Source organism: Sycon ciliatum, chromosome 2, assembly GCF_964019385.1.
Source record: "Sycon ciliatum chromosome 2, ocSycCili1.1, whole genome shotgun sequence".
NCBI classification, from domain to species: Eukaryota; Metazoa; Porifera; class Calcarea; order Leucosolenida; family Sycettidae; genus Sycon; species Sycon ciliatum.
In genome coordinates this window covers 27,404,495-27,418,030 of record NC_088644.1, presented here as the reverse complement: position 1 = coordinate 27,418,030, position 13,536 = coordinate 27,404,495, and the positions used below count along the sequence as shown (strand labels likewise).

At 47.3% G+C, this 13,536-nt stretch overlaps 1 protein-coding gene and 1 long non-coding RNA gene across 2 annotated transcripts in view; both read right to left on the bottom strand.

The window, feature by feature from the left end:
• Positions 1 to 5,917, bottom strand: part of LOC135809485 (calpain-7-like) — a 30,958-nt gene extending 25,041 nt beyond the window's left edge. The window contains exons 1-4 of the mRNA XM_065322842.1: positions 5,294 to 5,917; positions 4,142 to 4,188; positions 1,787 to 1,906; positions 797 to 864 (exon numbers count right to left, since the gene is read on the bottom strand). Coding sequence (XP_065178914.1) covers positions 797 to 864; positions 1,787 to 1,906; positions 4,142 to 4,188; positions 5,294 to 5,546 — 488 coding nt within the window. The 5' untranslated portion in view covers positions 5,547 to 5,917. The remainder of the gene's footprint in view (positions 1 to 796; positions 865 to 1,786; positions 1,907 to 4,141; positions 4,189 to 5,293) is intronic.
• A 2,477-nt stretch (positions 5,918 to 8,394) lies between these two features.
• On the bottom strand, positions 8,395 to 12,479 carry LOC135809483 (uncharacterized). The gene is made up of 2 exons (XR_010552202.1): positions 11,206 to 12,479; positions 8,395 to 9,919 (listed from the first exon to the last, which is right to left on the bottom strand). It is a non-coding gene; the product is annotated as an uncharacterized LOC135809483 (long non-coding RNA).
• Positions 12,480 to 13,536: the final 1,057 nt, after the last annotated feature.

Sequence of the window (13,536 nt, the reverse complement as noted above, 5' to 3'; positions counted from 1 at the left end):
TGGTTTCAATCTGGCTTTGGAAATTTTATTTTCCATTGCTATCAGGTTCGGCCTCGTTTTCTCTGTGCTGCGCTGATGAGTCCACAAAGGACGAAACAGTTCTGGCCGCAGATTGAGTGCACTGGTAGCATCAAGGGTACTTTGGAGCCTATACAACTCCCAAAAGTAAACAATTTTAGCCTATACAGGTACTACATGTATTGGGCTTGTGATGGCAGAATAGCCAGAACTTCATATCACGTACAATCTCAAAGTACATGTAGCTTATTTTCTGCTGGTGCGGGGTCCATTACTTGGCACATGGGAACTCTGCTATTGCTGATCTGGATAAAGGATGCGCAGGGGAAAAATGGCACGCGCTGTATCTATCCTGCTTTTCAAAGCGTACATTGACTACATTCACCTATTTCAGGGTGAGCAGACTTCACTGCAGCAAATTTATTTTGGAAAATACTTCAGAACTCCTTAAAATAATCTCTGAACTGCAATTCAAGAAAGAAAAACATCCATACATTGACTTATAAAGCACAACACACACACACAGACATGTGCACACACCTCAGACCTCAGACATGCCCATCGCGGAAGCGATGATAGCGAACAGCTATGTTAGACATAGCAACTTGTGCTGGGATTACACCATTCAACAGCTTGCAAGGCTGATGAATTGACCGCCACTATTTTTAGCCTGGTATCCACCACACAGCTGTTTGAAGCACACACACACACACACACACATACACACACGCGCGCGCGCACGCACACACACACACACACACACGTACACATGGCCTACCTATCCAGGCAGTCCTGCGCCCGCTTCATCATCTTGGCTTTCTCTTCCTCCGAAGTTGTCTTCCTCGACTGTATTGCCAGTTCAGTTCATACGTGTGGCAATAGACAAGAGGAACAATATTATGTTCAAGTCATATTGTGGAGTTTTGCTTCTGCGACACCTAACTGATACACGAATAGACCATACATAAGCCCACAACAGGATGTCACTGGATGGCAGGGTTCAAGCCACGGGGGGGGGGGGGGGGGGGGTAGGGGACACAGCCTCTCCTCCCCCCCCCCCCCCCCACCCTACTCATTTTTTGACTTTTGCGTGTTTTCAGTTCACACAGCGAAAATGCAACCACAAATACGGTAAAGTCGCGGATAAAAGCCGGGCTTCTAAGCATATAAGCCGCTTTCTGCATCAGGATTTAATGCAAACCAGGCTTGTATGCAAACCATGCTTATATGCACCACTGATTTTTTTGCCAGGCTTGTATGCACATTGATACGCGTAGATCTACCACTGACTACCGGTATGGCGGCAGTTTTACTATGCACCGTACATAGTGCATGCACACTTGACCTACCCGATCCGCGCTTGCATAGAAGCCAGGCTTCTACGCGCGACAGGCTTACGAAACGAAACGAGTTCTTGTTGGTAGAGGACATATCCACTGATATGCATTTGACCCGCTTGATTTTCAGGCTTCTATCCGCGATGTGCTTGTATGCAAACCCGGCTTTTACCCGCGACTTTACGGTAGATCGATCCGGGCACTATGTGCATCCGTACGTTTTTTTAAATTTTTGTGACAAGGCAATAGTGGAACATGGAAAAAATGAGTGAACTGTTTTGTCTCCCCTAGAATTTTATCCTGGCCTAGAACTCTGAGATGGGATGAGTGTGTTGTATGAAAACACACTACTAATACGTGAGTTGACAGTGGCCAAGTGACTTCTCAATGATGAGATGGGAAGATGCTGCTGCACGGACATCTAGACTTACACCTTCCAGGTACTTCTGAATGGCTGCTTCGTAGGACGTTTTGGCTTGCTGCAACTGGTTCTTCTCATCAAAGCCCATTGCCTTCAGCAAGTGAGTCTCAGCCTCCGTGTGTAGTGGACTCTAAGGTAGATAGGAAGGGAAAGCGCCACACACGCACACAAAGGACACGGGAGAGAATAATCTGTGAGCATCGGTACATGTACCGTGGCAGTTGCGCTCAGTGAAAAACTGACCCAAAGTGCAAAACTGGCGCGCTGGACCAGTTCCAGTTCAGTTCCAGTTCCAGTTCATCACTGCATTTTGTACCACTTCTAGGGCGTCAAGGGTCGTGCAGGTTGAGGGTGCCAAAAATGCACGTTTGGGTCGGATTTCACTGAGCGCAACTGTACAAACAGAGGGTTGAAGGCCACGCAGGCAAGGAATTCAAACCCACGGAGCAACAACAAGCTGCAGTGCGGGCACGCTGGCGGAAATTCCCACGACTTATGCTGTACGCCAATCTTCCAGTGGCGTTACTCTCAGGTGTTGCCCTCGAGTGTCGCTTTCAAGATGACTAGCTCTCTTACTCAGAAATAGCCACTGATCACAAGAACTCGCCAGGCGAGAAACAGCCACAACAACAACTGCTTGGGCAGAGTCACGAACAAGCCATAATCCTGGGCACCGGATGGCTCTTCTTTTCGAACAGGCAGCAAAAGCCAGCACCAGGTTGGGGCACACGTCACTCCCTTTCTTATGCGAGTACAGTATTACCGTATTTCCCTGTAAGTTAGTTCTCCCCAATGACTTAGTACCCCCTATAAAAATACACTTTCCACTGCCGAGGTTATCACCCCGAAAGACAGTTCCCCCCGAAAGATCGTAAGTTCGTACCCGTCCTACATGTACAGACACCGTACAGTACATACATCATATGCACGGACACTAGAGCTGCGCAGGCTTCCCACTGCGTGTCATTTACCCCCGATAAAAAAGTACTCCCCGAAAGATAGTATCACCCCCGAAAGTTAGTACTCATGTGGCTGCTAAGTTCGAAAGTTAGTACGTACTAACTTACGGGGAAATACCGTATTTTCCGGGGTATAAGCCGCACTTTTTTCGCTAAAAATCGGACCAAAATCGCCCCTGCGGCTTATACACCGAATATGCTTGCGCGAATGAATGCTTAGCATACATCAGTATGCATGCTGACGTCATGTGACATGTCATTCGACTCAGCTTCGCGCCTGTGTTGCTGATCAACATCAATGGCAGCGAGACTGAAGATAGTGCAGATGATATGGAGTGATCTGTAGTCAACACAGCAATACACCAACATCTCTGCAGCAACCTGTGGTGCACTAACACTTCATAATCTGATCTAACATGGTATTTAGCTCCATAACCATAATAAATTTGTAGAAAGGCCATTTGTCAATGAGTGTGAAAAATCTTGGTTTGTGGGTGCGGCTTATACTCCGAATACCAACTTTTAGTCAATATTTCGCCTCAAAAAGGGGGGGTGCGGCTTATACCCCGGTGCGGCTTATACTAGGGATCTCAGCGCGTGAACTGCGCAGCCAGTCTGCGCAGGTGAGATTTTCGATCCCAAACGCGTCCAGTGCAGAAATCGTGGAAAAGAACATTTTTTTCGAAATAAATCAAGTTGAAGAAGACAGTAGAAATGGCTGAATATTGCGTCCAGGAAAGCACGTTCTACGGCCATTTCCAAGCTACCTATCTCCCAGACACTCTCTCAGAGGAACTATGGAGGGTCAAAGAGCACAATCTTTCACTCTTGGACGCAGCGTGAACACCTCTTCTACTGAGCGCGATGTCTTCTCTCTGAGTGATAATGGCGGCGATGTTCGCGATGGCTGATGCACTGAAAATCGAAGTTAGGACAATCTAACCGGAGAAAACGTCTGAATTTTTGACTGAATCCTCTCTGAAGTGGGTTCTTGCCGCATGGAAAATTATAGGAAAATCGACCGGGGCAATATCGCCTTGGCCACGCTGTCCTTCGGCGGGAATTACAAAGTATGTTCGAACGACGATGAAGATGACGATTCCGCTAGTGTCCACCGCGTCCCCTAGTGTCGAAAATCGACCGTCGCCATTTTTCTGCTGTGTCCGCGAGCTGCACTCAAAACTCGATGACGCAATGTATGCGCAAACACCCTGCGCACTGCACGCGATGAGATCCCTACTTATACCCCGGAAAATACGGTACGGTAGTTGTTAGCCTGACCGGGCCCACACTGACCGGGCCCACACTGACCACCACACTGACCCCCACACTGACCACCACACCATTGCTGCACTTTCCAGCCAATCCTTCTTCTTACAGGAAAACTTGCAAAATGCAGTTCTCACCTTCTGTGCAGAAGCGGCAGCACCACCAGCCTGTGGATTGGTCTGACCTGCATGCACGGCAAAACAACAACAACAACAACAACAACAACAACAACAACAACAACAACAACAACAACAACAACAACAACAACAACAACAACAACAACAACAACAACAACAACAACAACAACAACAACAGAGAATGATCCATTATCATCCAGTCACGCCGACAGGTCGAACACATGACTAGGCTCCTGCCAATCTTCAGAAATTTCTCACGAAACAGGTCGATCGTCCACGGCTCTTGTTTTCCGGTACGCTTTGTGTGAAACTTATGAACGACGAAAGCAAACCCTTTTTGTGGTGAACAGTCACTTTTCTTGGTTTTACTAGTATCTTACACTTGGTAGAGTTGATTTGTAAAAAAATAAGTGAAAAAATTCAGGCCAATTTCCCATAATGGCCCATTTTTGAGCAAAATATTTGGAGCGGTAATTTGAGCAAAACCCCCAAAATGTCCTATTTTGGAGTGCTCATTACTCCACAATACTGATGGTGACCAGCTACTTTTTCGGCCATTTCATCTCTACATGACACACTGAAGACACTGCATACTTCGCATCCCAAACATTTCGGGCCAATTTGAAAATCTGATTTAGTTTCCGGCTACCTTTTTGGCTTAAGACTACAGGCTGCTCTAAAACCCTAAATCACCAGCGACCGACACGGTAGGCACAAATATTAATTGTCTCCGCACTCGAAATCACCCACAAAATAAAGCGATTCACAATCAAACTTGTGTGGGAGGATCATGTCCAGCATATTCAAGCGAGGTACAGTTGGGCTTGAAGACAGATCAAAGCCATCAAGCCTTCTGTGCCTCGCTTGATTATCTACTTCAAAGATACAGCATGAAGACCGGTTTTCGATCCAGCATGTGGTGATCAATGCGGACAGGTTAAACTCCACACGTCGCCAGTTCACAAAATACGTCTACAGAAAACCGCCTCGCCAGTAGGTGGTATGTTGCCTGCTGCTTGTGTACCTCTGCAAAGTGCAAACGTGAGTCCCACTGTAGTGTGTATCATCCATTCTATTCCCCCTCCAAACACATGCACGCTCGCTTGCACGAGCACACTGTGACCCCTTGAAGTACTAGTAGCATTGGCTCACCCAACGAGGAATATGGCGGCGGTGGCGGCGGTGCCAGCACGTCCAGTCGGCTTTGCGCAAGCTTGCAGTAGGCCTGTTTATTCACGTCCGTGCGCAGGTTCTTGTCCATAGCAAATGCTCTCTGGAAGGTGCTAATCGCCTCGCGATAGTAATGGACAGCAGCATCAACTTGTCCAGATTTGTCGTACTCAGAGGCATACCGTGCCTGACCTAACGCTTCATTGAACAGCTGCCCTGCTCCTCTTGGATCCATGGTGCTCCTGGTGTAGCCAGGCGCAGCACAATAGCTCTTTGTGCTATTATTAGGATCGCGGTCAGTGCACTCACATTCAAACTTTCTTTTGCATTCTGAATTGCCAACACTAGAAGTTGAAATAATAAAAGGACTATTGCGATACCAATCCGAATCGCCAGATATTCAGTAGCGCAACGAAGACAATTGTCGCCGCTGAAAGGGCTTTGGGAAATGAGAGAATAGACAGTATGCAGAGCAAGAAAGGTCTTCAGCCGGCCTTGAAAAAGAAATCATGCAACAAATATCGGAGAAGAATTTGAAAATAACATGTTGGTAATGATGTCATCGCAGCCAGCGATTAGTCATCGCCATGCGCCAGGCTTTTTTTCCCGGCTCGTAGGATCGTAGCCTCGTAGCCTCGTAGATCTACTATAGTACTAATACGTACATACAAGCAAAGCAAAATCTAATAATAATGGTACGAGCACTCGAACTCGTACCGAAATCATGGAAAATTCCGAAATGTCTCCGGCTCATTGCACATACCGGTAATTATTATGATTACCAAGAGACCCATGACACTATTCAGTATTGCTGGTCCTCTTGGGTCTCGGACCGGAGAACAATCCACTACAAAAATGTAGTTTACCTACAGTCCTAGTACATGTACTGATTTACTGCACCATGCTCAGCATATGGCATATGGCGTGAATATAAAATTAATAATACAGTCATCGATCTATTCCATACGCGAAGGACTAAAGGGACCGTCACTTAATTTTTGCCGACTACCCGCCAAAAAAATCTTTTCGTTTCACGTGTCACTGACACGTCCGCGGACCGCGAGCGCGTACGACTCGTACTCGCGCTACCTTTCACGTCAAGCAATCTGTTCACGCCACATGGCTGGATAGCGCGTACATGGAAACATGATTGAAGACTTGCAAAATCAATTTTTTTCCCAAGTCCAGGCGCTAGGTCTAGGCAGTACTAATGCCTAATCAATGCCCAGGCAGCTGACTTTATTTTCGGAGAAACACTACTCATTGTAGTAAAAAGTAACAATGAATAGCGATATCATCTAGGAAGGATCGCTACCCTAACGCGAAGGAAAGGCCTTGCGCGGCTGCTCTACGAAGTGTTGAAGAAAGACTCATCAAATTTAGTTGGTGGACGAACAACTCGCTGGCGCCGGAAAACTTGGCCCCCAACGATGGTGTTTGGTGAATCATCAAGCATAATGTCTTGTAGCAGTGTTCACCGAGGAAGGAGAACGCTCTAGACTAGTCGCTGCTGTTGTCCGTTTCATCCACGTTGGGCGTTAGCTGCACCGCGCCTATTGTGTTTTAGTATTCCATGGACACACATTAGCATTCAGAGCGATTGTGGAGCCACAATTTACTTCACACAGCGTTGTATTGTCCACGAGCGCAAACTTAATTATCAGCAGTAACTGTTACTCTTCATCCTACATGTAGACTTGGAGTATACACGGCCTTGTCACGACAGCGACAGCTCTACAGATCATGCAGAGTGTTCAAGTGAGAAACATTAATTTCTATTGTTGGTGGACGAATAAATGGCTGGTTCCGAAAAAACGCGGCCTGCACCGATGGTGTTTGGTGGATCATCAAACAGGGTGACCAGCAGTGTTCACCGAGGAAAGAGAATGCACTCGCCACCACTCCGATTCATCCAAGTGGGTGTTAGCTGCGCCGCACCTATTGTGTTTTAGTATTCCATGGACGCACACTAGCGTTCTCAGCGATTGTGGAGCCACAACATATCTTCATGCGGCGTTGCACTGTCCAAGAGCAGAAACGTCAGCAGTGACCCATCATCATACATGTAGATTTGGAGTATACACACCATGCGCCAATGGCCCTCGGCACAACAGCGGCAGCTCTACGGAGTGTTCAAGTGAGAAACATTTGTTTCGACTTTTGGTGGACGAACAAATCGTCGGTGCCGAAAAACGTGGCCTGCGCCGATGGTGTTTGAACCATCGAGGGCTCCGGAAGCAGCAGCTGAGCCAGATCAGCCAGTCTTGCCAACTCTCAGTTGCCGGACTCCGTGCTGCAGCTAGCGGCACTGGCACCAGCCGGAAATATTTTTCCGCCGATACCCGTTACTTCCAGTTCTGTCAAGGGCATAACTGGAATCCATTGCCAGGTGATGACTTTTTACTTTATGTGTTATTTTGCTGCCGAGTTGTTCAGAACTTTTCAGCCCCGATCTGTTCATGTCTACATGTCGGCCATCCGCAAACTTCATGTGGAAGTTGGCTTTACCTACCCGTCAGGCCCAATAACTCTCCTCGCAAGGTTCCTGTCGGGCATCAACAGGTCATCATCGACACAGCGTCATCGCCTGCTGATAACCACTCAACTTCTCAGGGAGATTAGCCGGCATGTTGCCTTTCCACGGATGTGGCACCCTCATGACAAGGCCATGCTAAGGGCAAACTGACTGCTTTATTTTAGCTTTACATTACCGCAGTCAGTCCAGCACAATACGCCAATCGTATTTCACTATTACTCGCGTGTCATAATTGGGGATATGGGCTGCTCCGCCCTATATCCCTGATATGCCAACTAGATGAAAAGTGTGTTCTGAGCCTGTATCGCGTATAATAGGCTCATCGTAAAACAAATAATAAAAGTCTTAAAAATCAGGGTTCACGTGACACTCGGGTTCCAGCCAAGTTTTCCGCATCCGCAGGAACGCTACCCCCCCCCCCCCCCCCCCCCCCCGCCCTCTTGAATCATAGCATAGTGAACTGTGCAATGAACAGATTATGGAACTCCCTGCAGATTTACCACGGTCATTTCTGGTGACTGGTCTTGGGGCACCGTGGAAGCTGTGACTGGTTGCAAAGTTTTGTTTTGTGACTGATCATGGGGCATTTGTGACTACTTCGAAGCACAGCTCTGATTGATCACAGAGTCTTACTGTTGTGAAAATTTATATCGATTGAGAAGTCAAGCAGCCACGGGGCGCTGGCCTTGCAGCTGTGAGTATGCATACGGTACATATTCACATGACTCTATTGTATGCTGGACACTGCTGGTCCATTGTTGCAGTGTGTATGTGAACTGCAGAACCTATTCCGTGATGAAACACCTACTCTTAAAAGACTGAATGTTTGAGCTAATAGTCTTTTACTTCACTCTCATGCTGCTCATATAATTATACCATACGCCAGAAGACCCTATGTTCTCACCAATAGCCACTGCTAGCTGTTTTGTCATCTTGCTGTGCCAAATGATGCTGTATAGACGCGCCAAGCAGAAATGGACTGCTTATGAGCGTGAACAGGCTGGATGGGGTGACTGATGGACTGTCGGAGTTGGCGAACCACAGAAATCGTGTCGCATCTCTGTATGCTGGGTTGGCACTGATTTGTAAAATGGCCTTCTCAGTATCGCAGGTCATGACGATTGGTGGCAGGCAAAATCGTAGAACAATGATGAATTGCCTAATGGCTAGGTCGTTGTTAGTAAGATTGCCTAAAATCCTAGATGTCAACACAGTCTAGGTCCCACAGATCTGGGATGGTGCAGGAGTCGGAAGTTGCATCAGTTAGAGAAACGATAGCTGGCATGGCTGCTCATCGGCGTAGCTGAGTGCTTGGAGTGACGTGGTCGGCCAGTCACCACAAAACTGACTGTGGTAGGCAGAAACTGTAGTCCTGGCGGAAGTCCTCTGGTGCTCCCCGTCAAGACTCCCAGAGGAAATCTGCACCGATCAAGACGACTGACTATCTTACGGTCAATGGCGATACTGGTTGATGCTGCACTAGCTGCTGTTGCGCTAGATGCTGGTACCTCGTCAGCTACAGGCTGGTCAGCTACTATGTTGGTACTGCTGTCAGATTTCTGTTGAGATTCAGGGCAGATCGTGACATGATGTTGACTCTGATTGGTGACCCATGCGAGAACACACATTACACTTGCGGGTGGCCTTGCACTGAGTTGACCGGTGCCCTGTGCGCAAACACACAAAGCAACGCTTCTGTTCAATCAGTTATTCTTTCCGCTGTGCTACTGTTGTGTATTTCGCGCAGCTCTTGTCCAGGTGAGATCCGCCGCAGAATGCACACCCTGTCATACTGCTGGCATTCCAGTTAACATCAGACCGCTTCCTTCTGGTGAACTTGCACGCGCCTGTCACCAGTGCACCTGCAGTATAGTGAGTGACATCTTCTGCTGTAGTACCGCCTGTGTTTGTGCGGCGCAGAAAGGCGTCTTGCATGATAACATGACGCTTCAGTGCTGTTCTGAAGTCATTCAGTTTCCATTGTGTCCCTGCATCTGAAAAGCCTCGCGATTCGTCCAGTTGAATCAGCGTTCGGCATGATCCGTATCTTGGTCACAGCACCGTGTGATGATCTGGTGACATCAGACGGATATAATACACAAGAGACAATTGTGATATTTCTACGTTGTGTTTACTTCAGATACATAATCTAAATAAAAGGGGGGTTGTCAACCGACAATCGCTCTATTTAGTTGCTTTTCACTCTTTAGATAAAAATTCTTTTATTTATTATGTCGAAAAATTATGCGGTTGTCAGTTGACAACCACCCTTTAATTTACACTGCAGTTGCGTGATGTCCACCACTTTCTGTACATAAGGCCACCCTTTCTTTTTTCGTTGTTTAACGTCCGCGCCCGCGTACCTTTTTGCCTCCGACCGGAAAAAAAAACAAGAAAGTAGTAGTACCAATAATATGCGAAGTTGTAAATACATGATTGTGTAGTTTCACAGTGTGCCGATCATGACCTTAAACTTATAATCTTGCCTCCCGGGCATGCCTTTGTCTTGTGTTCTTTTTTCTTTTTTTGTTGGCTTTTAAATATCGTACGGTGTGTGTCCTAGTAAAAATCCAGATGTAATGAATTCATGACATGCTAACTCCATGCTTTGTACCTGTTTTGTTGGATTCATCACGCATGTGCTCCAATGTACCATCAAAGAGTGTTGTTCTATGCCTGCAAGTGCCGTTAGACCCAGAAATATTGTATATATCACATGCTTTACTGGTCAAAATGTTTGATTGGGGTTTCCAGTTTTTGGAATGGGCTTTTGTTTTTTTTCCGCCCTCCCGCGTACCTTTTCGCGAAAAAAAGGACGTTAAACAATGAATTAACAAAGGGTGGCCTAATCTAAGAGTACTAAAACAGCCACTGACTTCCAACTACCAAGGGAAAGCAAGCCCAAGCGCAGGAGAACCGTGCGCGCGCGCGGGTACATGACATATAATATCGTAGTAGAGCTGGCAGGCAAGGCATGATCAGGGGTTCAGGCCCTGCCTGTAAACGCTCTGATTGGCTCAAACCCTGGCAACAATCACGTGACATGTCTGAAAGTACAAGTAGTTGCGATTTATGCTGAAGTTCAAACTGACGGAACACGTGCAGCGCTACACCATGAACCGTGTGGAAACAAAAATAAGTAGAGGAGACACGGGATAACAGACATGAACTCAGGGTCAAACTGATAACTGTGAAACGTGAATGCATGCAGTATATGGAGACAAAACAAAGTCGCAGAATTCAGTACGTAACAAGTACTACACACTAACCTCGTACATGAGAATGTCGCGACACCATTTGAATTAGCTCTTACACCCCACTTATGTTTCAGTCAGTAAGAGTACACATGCGTACTTACGTTGACTCTATTTTATCTGACTTGTCCAACACCATCGTTGTGAGCCTTCGGCACTTGGGAATACACAGGACAGATAAGATAGCAGCAAGAGCATCTCCCCGCTCTGTGAACACAGCTCAGACGCCATGCTTCATGATTGTGAATACAAGGACACAATAGGCTTGGTGCAGCTAACGAAATGGATGAACGGTCGACGGCCTGAGTGGTCTCCTTCCTCAATCAACACTGACAGTCACCACATACCATGCTTGATGTTTCAAGCACCATCGGCGCAGGCCACGTTTTTCGGCACCGACGATTTGTTCGTCCACCAAAAGTCGAAACAAATGTTTCTCACTTGAACACTTCGTAGAGCTGCCGCTGTTGTGCCGAGGCCCATTGGCGCATGGTGTGTATACTCCAAATCTACATGTATGATGATGGGTCACTGCTGACGTTTCTGCTCTTGGACAGTGCAACGCCGCATGAAGATATGTTGTGGCTCCACAATCGCTGAGAACGCTAGTGTGCGTCCATGGAATACTAAAACACAATAGGCGCGGCGCAGCTAACGCCCACTTGGATGAATCGGAGTGGTGGCGAGTGCATTCTCCTTCCTCGGTGAACACTGCTGGTCACCCTGTTTGATGATCCACCAAACACCATCGGTGCAGGCCGCGTTTTTTCGGAACCAGCCATTTATTCGTCCACCAACAATAGAAATTAATGTTTCTCACTTGAACACTCTGCATGATCTGTAGAGCTGTCGCTGTCGTGACAAGGCCGTGTATACTCCAAGTCTACATGTAGGATGAAGAGTAACAGGTACTGCTGATAATTAAGTTTGCGCTCGTGGACAATACAACGCTGTGTGAAGTAAATTGTGGCTCCACAATCGCTCTGAATGGTAATGTGCGTCCATGGAATACTAAAACACAATAGGCGCGGTGCAGCTAACGCCCAACGTGGATGAAACGGACAACAGCAGCGACTAGTCTAGAGCGTTCTCCTTCCTCGGTGAACACTGCTACAAGATATTATGCTTGATGATTCACCAAACACCATCGTTGGGGGCCAAGTTTTCCGGCGCCAGCGAGTTGTTCGTCCACCAACTAAATTTGATGAGTCTTTCTTCAACACTTCGTAGAGCAGCCGCGCAAGGCCTTTCCTTCGCGTTAGGGTAGCGATCCTTCCTAGATGATATCGCTATTCATTGTTACTTTTTACTACAATGAGTAGTGTTTCTCCGAAAATAAAGTCAGCTGCCTGGGCATTGATTAGGCATTAGTACTGCCTAGGCCTAGCGCCTGGACTTGGGAAAAAAATTGATTTTGCAAGTCTTCAATCATGTTTCCATGTACGCGCTATCCAGCCATGTGGCGTGAACAGATTGCTTGACGTGAAAGGTAGCGCGAGTACGAGTCGTACGCGCTCGCGGTCCGCGGACGTGTCAGTGACACGTGAAACGAAAAGATTTTTTTGGCGGGTAGTCGGCAAAAATTAAGTGACGGTCCCTTTAGTCCTTCGCATTCCATACTACGCGTTGCTTGGTTACCGAGAAGTGACCCGGAAAAATCCATCCGATTTGAGGTATATTATGTATCAGATTGCAACGACCAGGAGGCTCTAAGTAGTGGCTGCAAATGACCGATATCCGTCACTTGCAGCTGACCATCAGAGACCTGTAGCTGGCCTGAAGAGTTGTAAAATTACTCCTTCGTAGCCGGGCGAGTCCGAGCGAGGGCGATTCACGGCTTGGTCAAAAAACTGTCGGCCTGGAACGTCAACGTCGATCTGCCGACACAGTTCACCTGGTTCACACGCCTGACCTGGCATGCTGCCTTGCGTGAAAGGAACATTTTTCCGAAAGCAAGCTTCTTCTCCAAAATTCGAAATTTCCTTCCAAAAATGCCGTCGTCCTTGACCTCGAAGCTGAATGTTGTTAGGATAGAAAATTAGCGAAGATGTAGCCGACCCATTCTGGCAAGCTGTGTGCCCTCTGGATATGTAGTTGTTCGCCATGGTCAACAATCTTCTTCTCCTTCGTTCGTACTTTCACTTTCCTGACCACGAATACAAGCGGTACCCATGCTCAGGTTAGTGTTTATTTGTCTCTCTATGCACATACATGTAATATAATGTACTGTTCGTGCTGCAGGCACTGGCCGATCATGGGAATAGAGGAAGCAGCCAGCTTTCTTTGAATTCTCGTGCTTTCAACAAAAATATGTACACACTTTCCTTGGCTCCTCTTTCCCACCGCCACCATGCATGCACAATCGAGCTTGCTTTAATGCCCTGCAGTGCAGAATGCTCCCACCACCGCAACCACCACCAGCAGCACCACAACCA